At 43.1% G+C, this 23,557-nt stretch overlaps 1 protein-coding gene across 1 annotated transcript in view; it reads left to right on the forward strand.

Moving 5' to 3' along the window:
• The window catches only part of MAP3K20 (mitogen-activated protein kinase kinase kinase 20), a 90,765-nt gene that overhangs the window by 64,330 nt on the left and 2,878 nt on the right, over positions 1–23,557 (forward strand). Inside the window, exons 12-19 of the mRNA XM_061453903.1 lie at positions 4,625–4,669; positions 5,593–5,623; positions 5,733–5,872; positions 7,042–7,104; positions 8,096–8,188; positions 19,172–19,288; positions 20,819–20,893; positions 21,916–22,066. Coding sequence (XP_061309887.1) covers positions 4,625–4,669; positions 5,593–5,623; positions 5,733–5,872; positions 7,042–7,104; positions 8,096–8,188; positions 19,172–19,288; positions 20,819–20,893; positions 21,916–22,066 — 715 coding nt within the window. The remainder of the gene's footprint in view (positions 1–4,624; positions 4,670–5,592; positions 5,624–5,732; positions 5,873–7,041; positions 7,105–8,095; positions 8,189–19,171; positions 19,289–20,818; positions 20,894–21,915; positions 22,067–23,557) is intronic.

Raw genomic sequence — 23,557 nt, forward strand, 5'->3', positions numbered from 1 at the left:
TTTTAGGGAGAAAAAGGGACTAAGGGGCAAATAATGGAAATAAGATGGAAATAAGAGCAAATAAGCTTTTTTCCAGTGCAGTTTTGTACTGTTTTTGTAAGTCTGTGTCTGCTAACACCCACAGCAATGATACTATTTTTGTATATACCCAGCAAAATTTGATGGATTCGTGTAATCTAATAGGTGCACTTTAGATCTTAAGATGTGTGCCATTGTGCGTAAATTACCACTGTAGGGTTGTACAGCTTTAGCTGAAAATGAAATGTGGTTCATCACATTTAGTAAGCAAAAGAAAAAGCAACATAAAATCTGTCCCTAGTACTGATGTTTTGCATTTCCTTAGCATCTGACAATCTCAGAGCACTTCATGCACATTTATAGTTGCATGGGTTTGTAAATCCACTCCCTCAGTCTTTACCAAAGTAAAAAATAGTCCCTAAGTAGTATGACACAGGATTTCATAATTGCAAAATCACTGTCACAGTTGCAAGGTTTAAGTCTGTCTTCAAGGTTTTGTGCTTACCCAAGAGTGTAACTTATTTCAGCAAAATACCAGAATTTGGGAGCATGCTCACAGGAATTCCTGCCATCTACTTAGTTCCAGTATTTTTTATTGAAACAAAGACGGACTTTTTCCCCCCCTCTTTCCCCTTTCTTTCCCCATATAGCTTAATTTGCTTTGACAAATAATGTATTAAGGAAAAATTAGAACTCTTGTAAAACTTAACCTTTGTGTTCAAAGAAGCAAAGGCCTCTGAAAAGGTGATAACATGACAAACTCTTCTGATGCAGTTCCCTTGAAGACAGTGTTATAATTACTATATTGGCTAGGCTTACTAAAAAAAAATAGTGGTATTAATTGCATTTTTACTTTCCTGTGATGACTTTCGTACCAGATGTCTCCAGTTTACAAGCCAAAAATCATAAGTGAGAATCAAGCTGTGTTGTTTCTGCTTCTGATATGCTTCTCACTAGATACGGGTTTTGAAAGTAGCTCTGGTGGGCAGGTGTGTTGGTTGGAGAAGGTCAGAATATTTCATCGTCCACACCTGATTTTGCTCTGCAGTGCAACCCAGTCTGTCTTCTACCTGTATTATCACCAGGCTATATAGATTTCCACAGCAGTCCACAGCCAGATAGTGTGTCAGCTTATGAAAGCGTTAACCAAACCCAGAAGGTGTTACTGTGGCTGCTCTGGGCTGTGAGCAAAGCCACCAAAAGCCTTCCCATGCTTCATATGCCTCTCAGCTCGCTAGTCCCCACCAGGCCTTTTGAGATCCCGGTTTTCTCTACCTTCCATAAAGCCCTGGAGGTATCTGCAGTAAAATGATGTTGCTGCGTTTGACAGAGGAGGAAGGTAAGAACAGGAGGCCTGAACCTCTTGGTTTTACTGTACAGGACAGTTGCAATGCCAGTGTTGACTTAGATGGGTAAATGGCCCAAAAGAAGAATGGTGATCAGCTTTTGGCTTTCTTAAAGATAGGGGGTGAGCTTGGGACCAAGCCAGGGTGTCCCAACTTCTTTTCTTGTCCTTCAGGAAAAAATGGAAGGGGGAATTACCAGAGGAAAACCTTTAGATGTGACAATCACAGGACTAATTCCTTGGAGTAGCAAGTGTCCCAAGGTACTGTGTGTAGGTGTGCTGCATCCCGGCCCATTCTGCACTGCCCAATAGGAAGGGCTTCCGGGAAGTGAAGTCTGACACAGCTCCTTGTCACAGTCGTTTGTTTATTGTTCTTGTGGTTTTGTTAGATGTTGAGTGCCTTTCCTTCTGGGTTTTAAAGCAGTTATTCTGCATTAAACATTTGCAATAATGATTTATATTGCTGTCAGCAGTAGCAGTAAATCCATACTGTGCATGTCACTGTTAAGTATTCAGGAGTGTTACTGTGTGTCTTTAGAACTGTACTTCCTTTTTCTGTAATCAGGCAGCTTTTACAGGTTTTTAATAAGACTTCTACCTTGACAGAGGTTTTAACTACAGTCCTAGGTAGAACATTCAGGTAGAAAAGTAAGTTCATTTAGTAATTTTCACAGCCCTTAAAATGCACTGGTAGGAGCCTGGGGGAGAAACCTTTCCCTTTTCCCCCAGGCTTTGACTTAGTGTACACTGTAAAATCTGCACAGAGATTTCTGATGTGTGAAGATTTAATTCTAAAACTGTAGAACCAACAACTTTCTTTAAACATTTTATATTGTGTGCTGAATATTCATATGCCTTTTAAAGTCAGATATAGTCCACTGCATTTCTTGCTTTTGCACTACCGAAGAAGTTTTGTACTGAATAGTAGGAGTCAATGCTACTTACACTTCAAGTGTGAACCGATGAGATTTGAATAGAAAATATTTTCACTGTTAGAAAACTTCATTTTCCCTTCCGAAAAACCAAAGCTGAGTGCAATGCCTGTGCCGAAATTCTTGTGCTGTAAACTGAATATATCATTTGTGTGGAACATGCAATGTTACACTTCTGTGTGGTAAAACCTTGCAGCGTCAGTTATTCTCTTTATTGCACTTGACATATGATGTCTTGTTTTATTCACACTGTGGATTTGATTTTCCAGTGTAAAACCAAAGCAAACAAACAGAAAGAAATCATGCAATGTATTCAATTTCCTCAATTGGTGTCATAAACTTTCTTTTGATGTGAACTTTTTCCTTTGCTTCATTTTGTTCCAAACTTCTATTTTGCAATAAACATTTTGACAGTAAATTTTATGCATCTGTGTCCCTGTGTAAAATGCTGGTGTTTCAAAAGGTTCCTTATTGTCTGCTGGTTTAGGTCACTTTTTATATTACTCACGGTGTGAGACTTCTTTATTCTTCCATCTTTAAAAAACTGAAATAATACAAAACTGGTTATATTTAAACATAGGAAAACCCAGGATACTCCCTTATGCAACTAAAAATGCAGTATTTGACTTCTGCAGTAAATGATTCAGTTGTACAATTACTGTGCCTGGCTCCTCCCGCAGCACCAGCCAGTTTGACTATGAGTACCTACAACAGGCACGACCCGTTGCCTTCCTAAGGATGTTTACGATTGCCACCTTTCCTCCCGTGTGCTCAGGTGTTGCCACAAGCAGTACTTTTGCCCTATAGCGTCCCACCCAGGCTATGGGTAGCTGTTAACATAGGGAATGCCTGACTAAGGGCTGGTAGGTCAAGAAGATTGGCTGGTAGTGTAGTAGAGAGAAAAAGTCTGGAAGGTCTCTCTTTTTTCCCTGGCAGACACATCTTCCTTTCTGCCATTTCACCCTGATGCCTTTGGCTCTGCCCCCTTTGGGGAAGCAGTGGGCAAAGGGTGGGTTTGAGGGCCCATTTAGTCCTCCTCACAAAGGTGGCTTGAGCTGGTCTCATGGATTGTGCCCAGCAAGGTTTGGTGGAAACATTCGTGGAGGAGGATGAGTCCCTGAAGTGGGGTAGGTAGCAAAATGTCATAGATACTGAGGCAGACCAAGGGCTGGCAGGCAGTCACAAGTCCTTCAATGGGAGTTTCAAGGGAATGACACAAAGGATGTGTTACAGCGATGGCTAGAAGTTGTGAGTGGATTACACTATACACTGGTCTCCTGCCTGGAGAGCCAGGGAGGGGCTCAGGCACATGAGGGCAGCTCTGCCCTGGGCTCGATGGTCATCGAGGAGGGAAAATGCCTGGCTGGGGAGGGGGGGAACTGGAGAGCTCGTGATGTCTCTGGAGCAGGTAACAAAGCCTTGGGGACTGGTGAGTAACTGAGCCGAGTCTCTTGTAAGCCAGTGTTATGTACATCAAATAAGCTTGCAATGACATCATGGTATTGAGCCTTTGGGAGACACAGTCCAAATACATACACGCCAGTTAATGTTAACCCTTTAGCCAGATAGGTGATGCTTGGGATACTGTGTGCTTGAATGAGTAAAACAGCAATCAGTATAGTAGTGACGTCTTCTCTGTGTCAGTTTTCCAATCATCCCAGAACTTCACTTAGCGCAGCCATGCTCCTGCACCTCCTTCATGGTTTCCTTGTGCTTCAAGAGCTAACACCATCCTGCATACAACAAAGCGTGCCCTGTGTGGGCTACAGCACTGGAGGAGGCTGGAAAGTGCTGCACTGCCCCAGCCCCAGGGTAGCAGTTGCGAAGCACTGCCAGAAACCAAGAGACTTATTTGCAGAGGAAGACTGCCTGCCCACAGCAGCCCAACTCCAAATTCTGCTTCACTGCTGCTGAGTGACAGTTTTCCTTCCTCTTCCAGAGAACACCCATCTTTTGGGACAGTCTTAATCACAGAATTATTTTCATTGCCATAGCAAAAGCCTTCCCATAGGGCAAGAGCCAAGAGGAGAGGCAGGCAGAGAGTCCTTTGCCATCTTTTGCTTCCTAAATCGTTTCTATCAGAGATCTACTGATAATTTTATCTACATAAAGTGATGGGTTTAATTTAGCATGGCCACTGTGCTGTTGGAGCCAGCCAGTGGCCAGTATGAATCCAGGGGTTTAGTATGTCAGTGTGAGAGTTGCAGCCTGAAGTCCTCCCTTTGCAGGAGTAAAGGGACTGCATAAAATCGGACACCAGATTAAAATTTGGGTGAAGGGGAGAAAAATGGTCAGATGGTTTTCTTTTCAATTCGTATCTCTCACGCAGTTGCTGCCCTCCTTTGATATTTGTGCATGGACCGAAGAAGATGTGGTGAGTATTTTGTGTTAATGTGGCCACCGTTGTGCTGCCAGAGCTTTCTAACAAATGACAGCGGGTACGGAGGGAGGGAAGGACGGATCGGAATGTCTATGTGAGAGCTTACTGCTGTCTGTTTGGTGAACTTCTGTCACAGAAAGGCTTTAAAATGTCCATCGGTAAATTAAGAACTCAAACAACCTCCATAAAACAGCCACATTCTCCAGTGTCCAGAATTAATGGGAGCTGTCAGCAGCCAGGAGGGCATTCCTGAGTGGTCATTTAAGGAATGTGGAAGTGCCTGAAGACCTATATATACAAGACCTGTCCTAGACAGGACAAAAGGGGGTTGAAGGTTTTATCCCACTGTGTGCCGCCAGGATTGCAATTAACTGAAAGTTAGAGGGGTTTTAAGGTGTGGGATCTCTATTTCATATAAAATAATAGCATTAAATCTTTTTACCTTTTTATTTAGTTAAAAGGCTAAACATGAAACATGAATGACTTATCTCCAGCACAGTGATGTGTCACAGTGATTTTAATCTCCCATCTAGCACGCTCCTTGTGTGTTGTGCTTCACAGGGTTGTTTAGCTCACATTTACTGAAGGACTGTGGAAAGCCAGTGCAAAAGCCATAATAGCCCTGGCTCCTTAACTTCAGCCCCTTTGGCATGTGACAGATCACTAAGCTTCTGTTCCAGTCATTTCTATTGCTCTTCATAACGATAAGCTGAGGAAGGTGGCTGCAGAATAGAAGCAGTTTCTAAAAGCTAAATAAAAGCAATTACTTGAATTGGCAGATCTGGAGTCTTCTAACCCAAAGGTAGAAATACTTAATTTTTTTGTTTTAAAAAAGAGTGGTCGCTTGTGAGCTCCAAATGACTGTAATGCACCATCTCGATAATGTGAACTTCAAGACTGATTCCTCTTTTTTGCAGTTTTTCTGGATGCAACAACTTACGAGGAAAGGTAAAAGTGCCTTCATATTCACATGTATGAATATACATACATTTGCTTATTTTTTTCTCCCTCCAGTAAAGCACCCTATGGATTTCTGAATAACCTCTCTTATCTTAAGGAGATGCTTCTGGTGAAATGAGTGTATATGCTAGCTTGTTTAAGGAACATCATATCACTGGGAAACGATTGCTTCTTCTAGAAGAAGAGGATTTAAAGGACATGGGAATTGTTTCCAGAGGACACATCATCCATTTAAAGGTATTTAACAGCATACGTTGAATGTTGCAGTAAGTTACAGTGTGAATATTAAGAAAGGAGTCTATGGGGTTTTGGTAGTATTAAGAACAAAAAAAGTTGTAAGTCTAAATAGAGAGCATATGCGGCATAAAGAAAGCAGTTACAGGTTCATATGGATCTAAAACCCAAAGCAACCTGAACATTTTATGGGGTATGAAAATATGTTGTGGTCTTCACACTCCTCTGCAGTTCTTGGTTACCTTGTGCACTGGGTCATCAGTACTGCTGAAGAGTTGCCTATTCCCCTGGCAGAAAGCTTTGGGTATCTTCAGAGAGAGTTCTCCCCAGAGATTTCTCTTTGAGGGAGGAGCAGGTTTGAGAGCAGTTATTTGAACTGAAATCTCCAAACTTCTCAACTTTCACAACTCATCTGTAGCTTAAAACATGCTTTGACTAACAAAGCAACTTCAAGGCTTGTTGACAGCCAGGTTGCTTTTCTCTTAAAGCTCTGTTTTATGGTGTTTTATATATCTAATGTTTGTAATGAGTTAAGATAATCATGGTCTGGAGAATGGAATCACAACAGCAGTGATAGTATATTAATAGTGTAGCCACAGGAGAGTTCAGTTTCCTGGCTGTCAGCTTTGGAAAATGATTTTTCTAAAAGCAGCATCTGTAATTCTGTTGGGTCTCAATGATTTTATACCACGATTTACTAGTAAGAGATACTTGTATCGTAATTGCTAGTCCTGCAAATTTAGCTTCATAAGTCACACAGATTTATTCCCCTTTTTCTCATCAGCCATTTTTTCCACACCACACACCATTACTGATATGCTTAATTTACATTTCCTACAGGGAAAATTATTGAAACTTAATAAAGTCAATAATGCCCAAAATGAAAGATTTCAGCTTCCTGGGTTGATTGAGCGTAAGTAAAAGCAACCAAAGCAACCCCCCAAACATCTCTTTCTCTGATTAAGCGGATCTGGTTCTGAATGCGAGATGGGGCCAATCTACCATGACAGTTTCCAGAACACTGCTGTATTTTAAACTCTTCGCACATGCCCTGATGTATCCACAATGGAAAACATGGTGCATAGGGAGCTATGCTGTTTTTCATGCTGGTATTTGCAGTATGAGGTGCTGAATACCTCTCATCTGTTTTTGTTGATTTCTTTTTTCCCTAGACTGCCATTGAGAAGTTAACCCATGACTACCTAAATCTGTTTCATTTTCCACCATTAATTAAGGCAAGTCTCACTGTTTATATAAGAAGTGCTTCTCGTGCTTGTATGAATATTTTACTGTTCTCATGTCTCAACTTCCCTACCATTCATGGGAGGGTGAAGCAGCAGGTCCTGCAGAGGCTTGTGGTAAATGTGGAGGGTCAACGGCAGTGATGGGTCACATTGGAATAAGTAATAGAATAATAAAGGTTGCTTTCAAGGAGGCTCTAATATTTTATCATGGAACTGGTAGTATTAAATTCAAAGACTTAAAGGTTGCAATTCCTTTGCTATTATTAATCAGAAATTGCTCTTAGAACCATTCCTCTGACTGGTGCCACCAACTGCTCACCACTGAAGGACACCAGAACCATGGCCCAGAATGAGCACGTCGTTCCTCAGTTTGCTAATGTTGCAGGAGAGAAGGATGATTTACAATGTCTGGTCACCCTTGTGTTAGCCTGTTGGTTTTCTGATATCAGTAACATGAGGCGTACAAAAGGGAGAGAGTGTTTGGGAACCTCAGGGCTGCCAGAGCAGATAGTTGCCTGATTTGATCTGGTGAGCTAATCAAGCAATTCTAGACCCTGAAGTAGCTTTTTGAGTCATAATTTATTGTACATCTATAGAGTGAATTCCACTTAAAGTGAATTTACATACAGTGAAACTCTGTTCCCCAAAGGGGTAAATGAAAGTCGGGCCTTTGCTGCTGTGCCGTGCTGGCTGTCATTCCAGTGGCAGTGGCGGCCATGATGTTGACAGCAGCACTGTGCTGCACTGGAGTGGCTTGGCCAAGAGCAGAAATCACGCAGCATCTCCCAGGTGCCTTCCACTGTGCGTTGTAAACCCATGCAAAGCCCCTTGCCCCTCTTGGAGCAGTGCAATCAGGGCAGAGTGATGGCTCCTTCCTGCTGCCTGCCAGGCTTCCAGCATCTGAAAGGCCACCAAAGGCTTTTCTCCTGTCTCCCAAGAGGTTGTGGTAGGTCTGAAGTCTCACCTTGCCTCTTTCTGGCAGGATTCTGCAGGTGGAGCTGAAGAGAACATAGAGAAAGTAGTGAATCTTGAACTCGTTTTTGGTTATCACTTAAAGCCGGGAAGCGGTCCAAAGGTAAGCTGCGTGTGCTGGATCGGTTGGTTTGGTTAGCAGTCACTACCCAGAGGGTCTGGTATCTTCTGTACACAAAAAGATTGTGTCTCACTTGCTGTGAGAGTCCTCTTGTTTTGGAAAGTACTGACAAAATGTCAAGGTGGAAAATGGGGCTACATCAGTGATGGAGAATTGCACCCCAGAGCAGGCGAGGAAGAAAAGAGCAGCACAGAAAGCTTTTGTTTCCTAGTGAACAGTTTTAACTCTAATATTTGTAATTTGGGCTTTCGCTTTGTTCCTTTTATCTTAATGGGTGTGAAATAACAATCCATTTATGCAAAAAAAAAACATTCACGCTTCAGCAGTGGCACACACCTGATGTTAGTGGGCAGACTTCTGTCTCGGTAGAAAGGTGCTATCTTTTCATGCAACCAGGAGGAGTCTGGAAAACACGTGGTGTGCGTGGCTGCCAGCTGGGGAGGATGGGACTGGTCCTGGTGGTGACTGTTCACTCCTGGTTCTGGGGAAGGAGGGAGGGGTAGGTGCAGCACATTGCAGATGGCAGAGCTACTGTGCAGCGGCTGGTAAAAGGCAATTACCAGCATGTCACATCCTAATCAAACCTCAGCTCCAAGCCGAGCGGGTTCAAGGATCTCTTGTTACGCCCTGTGTAATGGGAGCATTGACGACTCCAGATGCTCCAGCAAAGCCTTTCCACTACGTTGTCTTTTCTTGAGAGTGAGGTTTGTCCCATGCTTTTTGTTTTCTTTATCCAGCCTGCCATGGACTCCGAGTTCAAGGGTTTTAGAATTAATCATCTATGTGGAAATGGTGCGCAAAGCATTTCTGAGTGAGAGTCAGGGGTTGTGACAGCAGGATTTGTTTCCTTTTGTATTTGACAAATCTGCATTGTGTGTCCACCCTAAACTTGTGGGTGGCTGACTTTCATCTTGTCTTATCTAGCTACTTTGCTTTCAGGGCATATTGTTTGCAGAAGTCTCTTGATTTCTGTACTTGGTGGTGCTTGCAGAGAAAGCATTTAGGTTTGTACTTAGTAGGAACTTGGACTCGTACTGAAATCATTTCATCAATTTGAAAAAGCTTTTTGCTTTTTGTCTGGAGATTTCCCTTTTTCATTTGTTTCTTTTATCCTAAGCACTTTTTTTTTTTCCTATGAAAAATCTTTATCACTGTGTGAATTACTTAGTCTGTCTCAGTGTTCTTCAATGTATGTAGCTTATGGTGCTGTACAGCTGCTCTTTTGTAGGTGTGCATCTTTCTCCCCCGTGTGCATCTTTCTCCCCTGTGTGCAACTCTTCAAGGAACTAAAAGTCCATGAAATAGCTTGTATCTCCCTTCCATTTCCAATATGGGTTGTGAGCTGTAATGCAGGGAGGTGGTCAACCTCTCCAGGAAAGAGCAAGAGGAGTGAATAGACCTTTGAGTGTTGGAGAGGAATTTAGGTTGCACTAATGCCTGCTAAGTCTGGGGACAAGCAGATATTTTAGATGTGATGGCAAATTTTGCAAATGAGACAGTGTGACAAACTCTATGGGGAAGAAGCTGGATTGTTAGGAGAGGATGGGGCTAGTTCAGTGGTGCCAACATAACCTTTGCAGGCTTCTGACATGCCAACTGAGAGTGCTTTGTATTGCTTTTGCCTTCCCCATGACCTCCTGTTTGGTCCTCTTTGCTCTGAGTGCTGTCAGGTCCCTTCCTAAGGCATCCATTCCCTTCGCAGCTGTGGTGCATGCCAGGCATGCCTTCCCTGGCACCCACCCCACCACAGGACCCGTGTTCCTGATGCCGTTCCAGGGAATGCATAGTTTGTCACCTGAGTTTGGGCTGGAAGCTTCTGTCCGAGATCTGCTCATTATTAACTCCTACCTGCCTTGAAAGGCATTGCAGCTAAGCCAGTTTTAAAAAGTGGACTGGAAGGAGTAGACTGACAGAGCTTTTGGGCAGGATGGTAGGGCCAACGTGAGCAAGGTAATCTGCGTTAAACATAACACTAACAAAGACCGGCGTGAGACATATTATATAGAAAATTTGGCCAGCTTGCTGCTTTGAAAATCCCTGGATACAATCTTCTAGCTCCCCTAGAGGCTGCTTTAAGCCAACTACTGCTGCTGTCCAGGTTTGTTCCAGAATGAATTGGAGATACTGGGTAAACCAGGATTGAAGGGTTTAAACTTCTTTTACTGTCCCATTTTTGTAAAAGAGTGGTGCCTGTTCCTGTAAAACTGGGTCAGCAGAAGCACTTGGGATCATACCTTCCACCATCTTTACAGCTAAAAAGCTGGCCTACATCAGTTTAAAAATAAATCTCTCAAAGGAACTTTACCCTAATCAGCCCCTATAAGTGGCTGCCTGGCTAAGAAGCATTTCTCCTGTTTCAGCCATGAGGAAAAAGAGGCAATAAGCGCAAATCTGGGTTACTAGTTGAGAACATGTGTTCCCCAGGTGATGTGTAGGCTGCTAGACCTCTGTGTATCAAGGGAGGCTATTAGGCTCAGCTGGGAGCTGGTGCAGCACAGCACAAGTGCTTTGGGCAGAGGAACAGGTCGTGCAGGGAGGTTTCACCCCAGGCTGGCTCTGCACTGGTCTCCTGGGCTCAGTTCCCTTTAGTCATTGTAGTGCATCTTCTGGAGTAGTCACACCTGGAACCAAGCCTGTCCATGCTCTTGGAGGCAGCTCTTCCAGAGCGTGGGACAGGACGGATACATGGGACAAAAGCACAGCTCCTGATCTGAACTAAAGCTCTGGTGTGGGTGCAGCCTCGGCATGCAGTGTGACATACCACAGTGCCACAGGGCATAACAGTGCTGGATGGGCTGGTCCAGGACCCCAGAACCATCTGAGGGTTCAGGTTACTTCAGATGTGTTTGGCTGGTCAGAGCACAGCATGGTCTCAGGTGTGAAGATGGTTCCTCAGGGCACAGCGGTCCTCTCCCTGGCACTGCAGCAAGCCGTGTCAGTACAGGCAGTGCACCTTCCCTATAGGCAGACAGAAACATAAGGGCCTTTGGAATGGCAGCACCTTTTAGCAAGGATCCTGATGAATATACTTCAGGATGGCATTTGGATGTTCAGCCGTGCCTGTACACTGAATGAAACATGGACTTCCTAGCACGCACCTTTACCAGCCTCAGATTTGTTATCTAATTTAAACTGCATCTTCTAGTGGGATGAGGTTGGTTTCCACCAGGTGACAAATGCAGTCATTTCATTACTGTTGCCTTCCCTTTTCGCTTTATCTTTGGAGGTTATGAAAGCTCAGTTGACCTTTGTGCTCTCTGAATGCATCAGGAGTGAGCGCTGCAAAGCTAACCTGGTTTTTAGAGGTTTCTTTCCAACTCTTGTAGTTTGAGTTATGTGGTTACTTCCATTCACTTCCTTTTAATGACCTTTCTGTACACAATTCCCACTGAGCTGAAAGGTGATAAGATTTAGACACTGTATATGAATTTCTTCTACAAATTGGAAAAAAAAAGGGGACACACATACACACACCAATTAACTCCAAGATACCAAAGAGGGTAAAAAAACAAACCCTGGCAATTGTGGCTTGAGCTGATTTGTAGAACTGCAGAGGGAATTTTCAATGGCTTTCTCATCCTAGGTGGCTCATTAAAATTTCCCAATCAGGGCAAGGTGTCTGAGCTGTGTCGGCTCCACACTGATGAATCACCCAACCTCTTAAGAAGGATGGCTCACAGTCTTTTTGTCTCCTGTTGATGCATTCTTTAGTTTTGGTCCTCAAAAGGGCAGATTTCACCATGCCTTTGAATGTTTTCAATTTTTTACCACGTGTGGCACGATCTGACCTATATCCGAACACAAAGCCTTGAAGTTGGCTCACCATTTTGCCTTATTTTCCCCCAGTTAACTCTCCTTCCATTTGACAAGGTAAGGAGCAGAGCCTCTTCAAAACCACCTGCTAACTGTGTGAACTATTTTCTAGCCTTGAATATCCAAACTGGGATATACTTTAATTCTGTTATTTGAATGTGTAGTGCAAAAGTGACTATAATATTAAGCCTACTTTAGAGAGATGTTGTGACGAATTCCACATGTGGAAAAACCTGTGCTGGCAAAATGGTGGCAGCACCAGACAAAACAGTACTGAAATAGCAGTTGTAACTGGAATGCAGTTCACAAATGCTTTGAGACCATTTCTGCTGCTTCTTCCTCTCCACCCTTCCACTACATCAACACTCATAAACCCTCTTTCCTTTTTTAACGCATAGTTCAGACAGACCCGATGTAACATCACCAGTTTAATTTGCTGTGCGAGGTACTCCTCGCATTATGAATGTGGCAAAAAATAAAGCAAGGGCTGAAGTCTAGAACTGAAGATTCCAGTTTCATAGTTTTCCAGTTGTACACTCTCCCCATGCTCTGTAGGTGCTTCATCCCACTTCAGCAAGTAAAGCTGGCAGAGGAATTGGATTTATCTGACCCTTCCTTTGCATGATACATGCAAGTACCTTGACTTTCTAATGTGGGGTTACTTAACCTTATCTCAGAACCTCATCTTCTGAAGCCTCTCTCTTTAATTACATCTCAAAGCACAATGCTTTCACTACTAAAGGCTAATAGTTAATGCAAGAATCAGAGTAGCTATGCTTGTGTGCTGTTTTCATAGATTCGCTCCTATTCTAATAACCAATCAGTAAATGGGTGAATATTTTGTGAAGGGGAAAAAAAAAAACCACAAAAACCTAACCTGTACAATAAACCAGCCATGTTTAAATAAAACCAGCACCATTAAGAACTGGTAGGGTGTTAGAAGTTCAGTGCAGGTGATCTGAGCTCCTTGTATTTTCTTTCAAAGAGGCTTTTTTTGGGCCATGTATTGCTTTTACATGAGGTGGAGCTGGTATAACTCCGTTACCTCCACTGGGATTGCTCTATCTGTAGCATTCATATACAACTGAGGTCAAACTCAAATCAACACCTTTTAAAATCCTTGTGTAGGCAGTGCTGAGCCAGGGATTCACATCAGCAATGATACCACAATCCTGAAGAGTCATGTAGTCTTTTCAGCTATTAACTTGCTCACTTGATTTTCTAGAATTTTAATCTGAAGCTTTATTTTTATACCTTGGCCACTCTGAATTAACTTGCTGCCTTCCACACGTTGTCTCTCACACATACAGCCTTGTTCACAGACATGTCTGCAAAAGCACAGACCAGCTCCCAATGGTCTGTAGGCTTGGCATGTCCTCTCTAGACAAAAGCCTGGAAACAGAGCCTTTGTCCCTGGTAAGTCCCCTGTGCAGCGTCCCTGCCATCCCAAGCTCCTGCCACCCTTGTTCCCATGGCTAACATCATGCAAGCCCCCGTGCCTGAGCTGTAGCCTCCACATGGCCCCTCACCATGGGCCACGTCGCTCGGTGGCACATGGTGCCTGCAGGGCTCCCGCATGTTGTTCCCATGAGTGGTCCATGGGAAACGCCACTGGAGGACAGGGCTGCCTCAGACAGCGTGGGAGGGCACCCACACAGCCCTTAGGCCAGGGTCTTGTGTTTTTCATGCTTCCACCTTTACAGTCCCACTGTCACAAGCAGGATGCTTGTGTGGATGATGATGACTGAGACCAAAGCAATCCCTGTTTGCTCCTGATCGCATGGCAAGGGCAGCTTTAGTAAACACTATGGCAAGGCTCAGGACCACTGTTATGGCAGAGCTGTCTGTCTTGGATGCTGCAACCTGTTCTTCTCAGGGCACCAGTCCCCAGCATGAAGCAGCACCCAGTACTTACCATTACATTGCCCTCTGTGGCAGCACAGATCTTCACAGCACTGGATGTTAAAGAAAGGTGCTGTCAGGGGACAGGGACAGACATTTTTTTGTACCACTGGGTGGTCTGTATAGCTGTTGGAAAGGCCTCCTGCTTCTCCAGGAGAAGCTGCAGCCAGCTGATGCCTGCTGCCTTATGGGGGAGTAAGGGCTCTGGCTTTCGGAGGAAGCACCCAGGCAACTGATAGCATAAATATATCCTTCACTTGCTTTGTTTCTGTGTGTTTTAAGACCATCTCTCTCGAAGGCCTCCCCCCCACCCCCGTTTTTTTCTGCCTGCACAGCTGAAATAAAACCGGCGGTGGAGCCACCTTCTCTTGCTGGAGTCTGGCTGGCAACAGCCTGCCCTGACCTGAGACACCAGCCATTGTTAAGGGTATAACACATTTACATATTTTGCAATAAAACATCAGTTATTTGCATTACTGTGTCAAGTTTTATTTGATTCTTTCACCTAAAAATGACTCATTTTCCTTTCTTGTATTTTAAAAACCAACTACTCTAAGCTTGTTTGAGAATAATCAAAAATTGCCCATTTAGCTAGAAGTCATTTTCTTTTCAAAAGGCAAATGTTATTTAATCTTTCAGCTGTTCATTGTGCCATCATAAATACTTTCTTTTCAGCACAGTTGTGGGGACTGAAATGAGCCCACTAATTGCCTCCCATTTCGACTGACATGTGGTGGTTTAGTGGAAAGAGAACACAGCGGGGAGAAGGAAATAGGAGGCTGAGAAAATGAGAGCTAATTATTTTCACTGCCTCATGTCAGGCTCTGTGTCAGCCTTGTTTTTACAAACTGGAAGGTTTAGCACTAAATAAAACAAACTGGCGTCATGTTTTTATATACTGGCAGTGTCATGGAAGCAGCTGCACATCTCAAAGACAATATAATGCCTGCATTCGCATGGACACCATCTGACAGCCACTGTGAGCCACTGCTAATGAGGATATCACAGTGGTGCCAAGTGAAAGGTGCTGAATTATGTATGATTCTTCATCAGTGCAGCAATAGTCCTGTACATCATTATGAGACATTGTTTTGCTGAAGAGATTAAAACATTCTTAGTTCCAGACCCTGCAACCTATACACGCTACAAGAGGTTATTAATGGAATTTTTAGGGAGAGTTTCTTGTGGATTTCTTTTTGGTTAAAAATATCTCATGGGACAAAGCTGTGGTGGGTCATGACACTATATATATAAAGAAGAGAAGCAAATTAACCATAATTGTGTTATCTTCCTTTAAATCCAGAATAATAAAATATAGTGTAGCAGGGTGATACATAATGATAAATAACCCAAGTGCTGTCACTAGATGTTCAACTCTAATGCCTTTATAACAGCAGGTTTCAGCAGCTGAGATAGATAATAGCTAAGAATGTAAAGGAGCTTCTGGGGACCTAAATCATCAACATGCTACTACTTTTAGTACCAGCATGACCAATTTTTTTTCATACTTGTTTCATCTTGCATTACATCCTACTTTATTTCTAATAGCCAGTTGCCTGCTACAGTGCCGTGGCTTTTTTTTCTTCAGTCCTAAAACCAAACAAACCAACAAAAAAAAGAAGTTTATTGCAACCACTGATTTTGAAACAAATCCTGGATTTGGGCCTCCTGGAAAAATGAGGTGTATCCCCAGTGAGAGTTCTATGCTGTTGCTGCAGGAGGCACGTTTGTTGTTTAAAGCCTGTGCCTGGTCTTTTTCATTCCCCTGTTGGTTTTTGCTGCAGATCTTAGCGCATACAGGGTTAAAGGAGTATTGTCACCACAGTAAGCTGGAGGCTTAATTTTTAAAGTGTTCTTATTTTCTGTTCAGAAGCTGAGGAGAAGTGGTTCCAAATACCTGCGTGTGATTTGTGTTTTTTTTGTTCTACAACCATTTGCAGAGGCTGCTGATTTATTGGCTTTGTCAAAGGGTTATTCAGAAACGGTTTTCACACAAAGTTTTGCTGGTCGTGCCTCTCAGGTCTGAAACTAGCCATTTTTTTTCCGAAACAAAACCTTGAAATTCTTTATTTACATCAAATTCCAGCAGGTACATACTGAGAGATAGTTTAATTCTTGACTTACAAAATTTCTTTGAAGGACTTGTATATTTATCAACCAGGCATTTTGAACGAGCCATTTCCAGATTATTTCCCCACATACATCTGGCACTAAATGTAGTTTCAATTCAGGAAATTTTACAGCTCTAATTCATCAAAGAACTGGAATTGTGTACTTGGTTATTCTAGCCAAATTTTTGCTTAAGTGACTGAGCATCTCTCTCCTGTTCATTGCTAAATAAGAACCTAGAACTCGACTGAAAAACAGGAAAATACGTCTCTTTGCAGCACACCAATCTCGCAGTACCTGCTGTGGGATTAACAAAATGGTTACCAAGTTTGTAAGAGGAGTAGCCACATCTTTATCTTAGATAAGTAATATCACAGGTATTTTCCAAGTGACTTGATTCTGAAGTCACCTAGCTGCTGTCTTCTTCCTTTTCCTTCCTTCCTTCTCTTTTTGTCTTTTGTATTCTTTATCCCAGACTCCCCTTTCTCTCCCCTCTTTATTTCCCTTTTTTTTCTCTCCGTCTTTCTCTCTTTCCTCTTTCCACCGATGATTTTACAATAATACAAAACGAAAACCTGACGTGTTTTTGAGTGAGCAGACAGGTTATGCTTAGCGTGGTAACTTGCCCTTTTGGTATCTGCATGGTGAGGCTGGAGAAGACTCCAAGGAGGACCGGAGGTTTGGGGGCTGGATTTGAAGGACAGGAGAGTGCATTTCTGTCTCTGAAGCGGCAGTTCAGAGCTGGGGAAGGCGGTGTTTGTGCAGGGCTCCTGCATCCACAGCTGCGTGGGGCAGCCTGATTCGTTACCGCACGAAGAGGGCTCCTGCATGCGCGGCACATCCGGAGAGGGGCCGGGCGCTGGCAGGTGCCCACCGCCTGCCAGACCCTGGACTTACACAGTTTGCCAGCCTTTTCTTTAGAGATGGTCGCTCTATTTATGTTGCTTGTTAAAATGAGCTCAGGTTTGTCAGATCGGGTCTGTACGGAGATGTGAGTGAACAGCACAAAATTCTGAGTTGTGAAGGCACGGTAGTGCTGGCACAAGGTACAGCTCAAGCTCTCGGGTGCGTGGCACTGGTCTCATGACAGGATATGTGCTGCATTAATTGGAGGATAGTATGTTATGTCAGTGCTTTGTTATTTCCTTGGCTCAGGTGTTAAAAGTGTCATCAAGCATCTTGTCTTTAACCTTAGGTTTGATCTGCAGTGGGGAATGCAAGTAGCGTGAATTTAGGAAGTCCTGCAAAATTCTGGCAACGAGGACAGTGTGGGCAGGGAGAGGAGCACAGTTTGAGAGGCAAGGAGGAGTCAAAGACAGCTTGCTTCGCTGTTGCTGTTCAGTTACAGTTCTCAGATGATGTCAGGGCCAGTGCATCATGCTGTATCTACCTGGGAAGAGACAGGCGTAACCCTGGGTTAGCTCACAACCTGAAAAAGGAGCACAGAAAGAGGTCTTGCAAACAGATACGGGAAACAGAGGCACAAGGCAACTGCAGCACCTTACCAGGTTTCACAAGAAGTCAACGGCAGAACAGGAAACTGAACTCAGTGCCCCCGAGTCTTGGTCTGGTGCTCTGGCCGCTGGACCGCAGTTCCCATCACTCAGACTCGTGCTGGGGCAATGCAAAACCCAAATCATATGTCCACTCTGCTCGTAAAACATGGAAGCTTTCAATGGGGACAGATGGACACACAGGGCCAAATGCTTTCATAAGCATAATCTGTTGTCGCGGTTCGGAAGTGATTATGCTCCAGTTTTCTTTTATCTTAGAATTGCCAATTCAATGCCTGATTGAAAGCTTTGAGACTTCTGAGGGCTGAGCTCCTACGTTACATTTATGAGAGATGCACGTGCAAACACCAGCAGATAATCACATATGCGAACGGATACTTTTTAGGCTGCTGTACATTTGTGTGTGCAAATAGCTGCTTACGCAAGCCCTTGGCCGTAGGCGGCCATCTGTGTCCCTCCCCATTGACAGTTGTTGCATTTTCTGAGCAGAGCAGGGTAGAAGACTGCCTCCCGCAGTCACTGAGACCTGACCTGCCTGGCCAGCGGTACACAGTGGGCACAGACCCTCCTGAGCCCCTGGCATGTCTGGAGGAGCTCTTGTCTCTGTGAAGGGCACATCCCCTCCTGCCTGCGCGGAGATGGAGACACTGCTTCACCGCAGCCCTATTGTCCCTCGGGGTACTGATTTTTGGAGGAGCTCAGTGCACTGCACAGTATCTAATCCCCAGACACATCAGCAAATGCTGGCTGGTTTGCACCATGGACGGGTTGTCTCCAGCCCCCCAGTGGGAGCCTCCCTGGCAACAAGCATGAATCCCAGTCCCAGCAGTCAGAGCCTGCAAGGGATGTCCTGTAGGATGCTGCCAGAGCCGTCAGCTTCTGCAGGCTCACACCTGTGCAAAGTGTTGGGTGTTGGCCCCATGCTCAGCTCATGGGATGATTTAAGGATACTTTTCATTGCTTTGGTTTATTAGAGTCGCTATGATTATCTTCTAAACTGAGCTTGCTTATAACTAATAGTGCAGCTAGAGGTGAACAGAAGCTGAGGGTGCTCAGTGCTCGCTGGGCACTTCATATCTGATATAATAGAGCATCCTCTTGCCTATTATTTGAGCGACTGTCTTCAGAGTTTCCTCGACTCTCTGGTCATTTGTTCCTGGGTTCACTGTCCTTAGGTCTGGCTGCTGGCACTGGCTGTGACCACGAGTGACAGCTCCCACCACTGCTCTGTGCCCCCACCAATGGCTGGGTGTGCACAGCTCCATCCAGATGGGTGAACCTAACTCCTGGGGCCCCTCAGGGGATCCATACCTCTAAAGACATCCAGACCTGTCAGTGTGGCAACTGTCTCCCAGGGTGAACTAAGGGAAGAGCGAACAAGAGAACCCATGAGTTTTCCATTATCAACACTTTTCCTACTATCAACACATTTAGGAAAATGTGCATATCCTAAAATATGTACATGTTCCTTATCTCCCTAACTGGGTTATTTTTTCCCCCACAGAATTACGTTTTTTAGGATGAGGATTGGGTTTTGGGTTGTTTTGGCTTTCAGTTTTGTTTCATTTTGCTGGTTTTTTTTTATTTGTATTCCAACAATCCAGCTTTCTTTCTTTATTATTCATAGGATTGTAAATGGAAAATGTACATGGAGATGGACGGGGATGAAATTGCGATAACCTACATAAAAGATGTGACATTCAACACTAACCTACCTGATGTAGAGATTTTAAAGATGACAAAGGTATTTACAGCCTTAAAGCTTTCACAAATTCACAGATCTCAAACAAAGACATTAAAATACCACAGCAGTCGACTTTTGTGCTTGCGGAAGCTCAGTCTCTTGACAGCTTTTAAATAAAATGCACATTTTAAACAGATTTGTATCATAATAGGAGTTAGGTATTTTGGTTCTCTTTTAAGCTGACAATAATGTTAACAATAGAAAAATAAGAGAAGGAACTAATTTATATTTTCTTCTTTTAATTCCATGTTATATCCTCTGAATTTATTACCCCTTTTAAAGAAAAGAATGTTCAAAAAATTACTTTCTTTTTCAAGAGAAGAAACTGATTTAAATGTTCCAGGTTGAAACTTCATGTGATTTCTCTGGGTTTGGGTGTCCCCCCTCTTTCTTTTTTCTTTCTTTTTTTTGAACACGGGTTTAAAACTTTAACATCATTCTAAAACTCCCTCTGTCATGCAACGATGGGCTGCAAAAACTGAAACCCCTCAGCAGACAGTGCAGCACTGAACATCTGCAATTCAGCGTCACTGGGCATTTTACCTTATTTCAAAACCTGCCTGCAAATAGTTACCAGCCAGCATTTAGACTGCTTTTACCATAAGCCACAGAGGCTTTGTTAATGCAGAGGGCATTCTGTTTGCTGTTATTTTAATTGTTTGTTCTTATTAATATGCTCCACTTGATAATAGCTCACAAAATAAATTTCTAAATGGAAAAATATACAGCTTGATTGCCAATTAGAATGCTGCTCTAATGCGCACTGACAAAACCCCCCAAACTCCTCAATGCTTTTAACTCCGAATATTTTGGCTAAATTTGGGGGGAACCTTTGTTTATTTTTTCCTGCAAGAAAATCTGAAAATCAGATCATCAACAGTCAGAATTTTAAGGAAAATGTGATACGAGAGTATGAGAGTCAAAAAAGGATTTTCGTATTTAATTTGTGCTCATACTGTTTTTATAGTTAGTGACTTTTGGAACAGCACTTGTGATATTATTATTACTACTATTATTACTATTACTACTATTACTACCATTATTATTATGTCCTGTTTAATTTTCATCTTGGCCATTTTAAATTTTTCCTTTAAAAGAAAAAAAAGGGATTAAATAAACTAATAACCAGTTACAATAACATTAACTTTTCACATACTTTCGCATTTTTATATCTGTGAGGAAATATCTCTAAGGATCTGTAGATATTTGTTCTTGCTGGCCTCTGTAAGTCTAGCAGAATAAAACCTGTACATGCACAAAAATGAAAAAGGTTTGTGCCCTCACGAAAACATTCCATGCTGTCTTACCTAATGTCTGTTATTTACAGAATTCTCAGTTTGCTTTTGGAAAAAAAAGGAGGTACATATTCCAAAATATATTGCTTGTCTCATAAGATTTTAAGGAAAGTATTGATGTTAACAGTATGGAAATGGATGAAAAAGCAAATGTTGAAATATCTTTGGGATGTGTCAGAAACAAGTCAGGAGATGAAAAGCACCTTATAAAACTCCCACCATGTTGTTTTTACAGCCACCGTTTGTAATGGAGAAATGGATTGTGGGGATAGAAGAGCACCAGTCTGTAGAATGTGTTGTTACATACGAGGTAAGCTCTAAGAAACAAGTTTAAAAATTGTTTACCTAAGATAAAACCTACATGGGAGGTGTGGAAATAGCATCCTCTGGCTTTGTTATAGCCTATAATCATGTCTCAGCAGCCTGTAATTAATTGTAAAACTAAAGTTCAGAGCAAAAGATGAATGAAGTTTACAGAGACTGCTGCCTGGGACAGCTCTTCTTCTCAAGGACAAAAACCTCTTTTGCTTGAAGTGCAATGGTCAGTGTTGTTTGCATTACCGGAAAAGACTGGTTTTTACCTTTCCAATAAAATGCTGATTGGGAGAGCAGAGAAACAACAGGAGAAGAAATAAAATAAGAAGTCATGAGTAAATAAAGATAAATAAAACCCAGAAGACCATTTTATGTGATAGAAATTAGCCTTTGTAAAAACAGTTTGCAGTTCCTTACAAAAGTGTTTATAAAGACCAATGCTGTGTGTCACAAGAAGGCTAATAATTGAGATTCCAGCTCTGTCCTGAGCAAGGGTTCAAGCAGCGATGGAGAGACAGGACCTTGCTTGCCTGTCTCAGAAGTGAAGAACAGTAGTTTTCTTTCAGCCTGAAGTTTTTCACAGGATTCATAGGCCCTTAACAACAAACTGAAGAGCTTGATACTCCACTAAGCTTTTGTGGAGGGCTCCCCTGCAAAAATACCTGCTTAGTCCCACCTCTTCTAGCAGAAAGCACTGCCCATATGGCACTCACATTAATATAACCAATAAAATATATTTTTGTGTTTGTAGAGGAAGGCCTTCAGATCTTTCCTCCACATGGTGCATGAATTCAAAGTTATTCACTACCACATTTTTAGCATAATCACAAAATACCAGCCAAAATTATCTAGTCTAAAAATACTTGAGAACTGGCTAAGTGGTTTTGCAGAATAGACTTTATCTGGAAAATGCTGCTGCCGCCCAGGCACTAGTGGAAGTTCCCTTGTGGGATAGTTTAGTGAGTTGTGTCCTCATGTGCATTATGTCCTCATGCATGTCGTGTCCTTCCCGAGCAGAGTGACGTTAGAGCCCCCAAATCCACAAAGCACATCCAACCTATCTGCTGGAGCAAGGTGAAAGCACAGGACGAGGTCGAGACCGTACAGCTCATGATACACACCTCACTCCCCAACTCGGAGGGGAATTCACGGAGCAGATCTGACTCAAGTAAGTCAGTACACATGAAATTTGCTGCTGACATGGGCGAAGTGTATATGGGGAGAAGAGCAAAAAGTCAAATCCATCGTTCTGTTCCAACAACAGTGCACATCTTGAACATCAGCTGGCATGGTAGTCACTGTGATGTCCTCCTAGATGTGTACAGGAGCACGGTGGCATGCCTGACTCAGCTTAAAAGCTAAACTTTGGATAGTAACATATTCTATATCACAATGTGATTTAAGGAGGATGACATGGATGCTCCTATAGGAAGCATGCCGGAAGCAGTCCATGGTGGTTAGCTATATATCTTTCATCTACTGTCATCACTTGCATTTACACATCAACAGCAGACAGAGCTCAGATATTTTTGCTCCAAAACCCCGAACGCTTCACATCTTACAACAGTAAGCAGCCTTAAATCCTGACACTTTTTCAATCCCTTCCTTGGGTTAGCTTTGGGTCAACCTTTCAATCCCCTCCAGTAGCAGGTCACTGGGAGAGGCAGTTCTGCCTATGGTCCAAGCTTCTTCCCCACTCTGTTGGCATATATGTACATGTCCATGGTAGCTTTTCCACAATGACAGGCCTGCTTTTCTCTGAAGTCTGCTTGGGGATGCTGCATCAGGGTATCAGCCAGCAAATTTTCCATTCTCCTCCAAATTCACCCCTCTTCACCAAGAGCGTGCTCAGCTTTGTGGAGTCATAGCAAAAGGATTTATATGGAATTATAGCACCCACAGAAAGTATGTAAAGCCTGGGGTGAAGATGTGTTCCTCAACCAGGATGTCAGGAAGGTATCTGCTGGGAAGGAAGATAATATCACACATCTCTACTCTCTATCTGCTGGGAATAATGGAGTTTTCCACAGCTATTTTGACAATTTCAGGAGCCAGTGCTTTCAGCACACCTAAAATGCCTGCTCTTACTCCTAAGCAATCGGGATCCACTTGCAGCACAACTGTGATTTGTCATGCAGGTGGGATCTAGAGCATGTCCTGAAAGATATGTCTTCTCTGCAGATTACCTCTGTTGATGGAGGTTATCCTAGTTTCGGGGTGCTGAGCCATACAGCCATACCAAATTGTGTTCTTGTACCTCTATAGGTTGGTTCTGCCACAGTAAACTGAGTTGCTTTCATTCTTTTGTGGTGAGCAGTGGGAGAGCTTTAGCACAAGGAGTTGTTATACAAAGGCACTAATGTGTTATCAGTACCCAGGTAAATAGGCACAGCTCAGAGGAGATGTGATACTCACCAGTGTTAGAGTTATGCCTCAGCTCTAGAAAACCTCTTGTCCTGTCTTCTTTACCAGACCACCTTCCCCAGGTTTAAAACAGCACCAAATCCAAGCACAAAAGTGCGGGTAATACCTTTCTAAGAGGCTAAAATAACCATCAGTGAAGGTTCTACCTCTGAGGACTGACTCATATAGCATTTAGTTCAGTGTAGACAGCTGGTAGCTCAGAATTCATGTAAGGAAGATCCCCCCCAGGCCAAGA

This window comes from Pezoporus flaviventris, unplaced genomic scaffold (genome assembly GCF_033815535.1).
Source record: "Pezoporus flaviventris isolate CSIRO_AGI_PZ_B2104156 unplaced genomic scaffold, CSIRO_AGI_Pfla_v1 ptg000001l, whole genome shotgun sequence".
Lineage (NCBI taxonomy): Eukaryota > Metazoa > Chordata > Aves > Psittaciformes > Psittacidae > Pezoporus > Pezoporus flaviventris.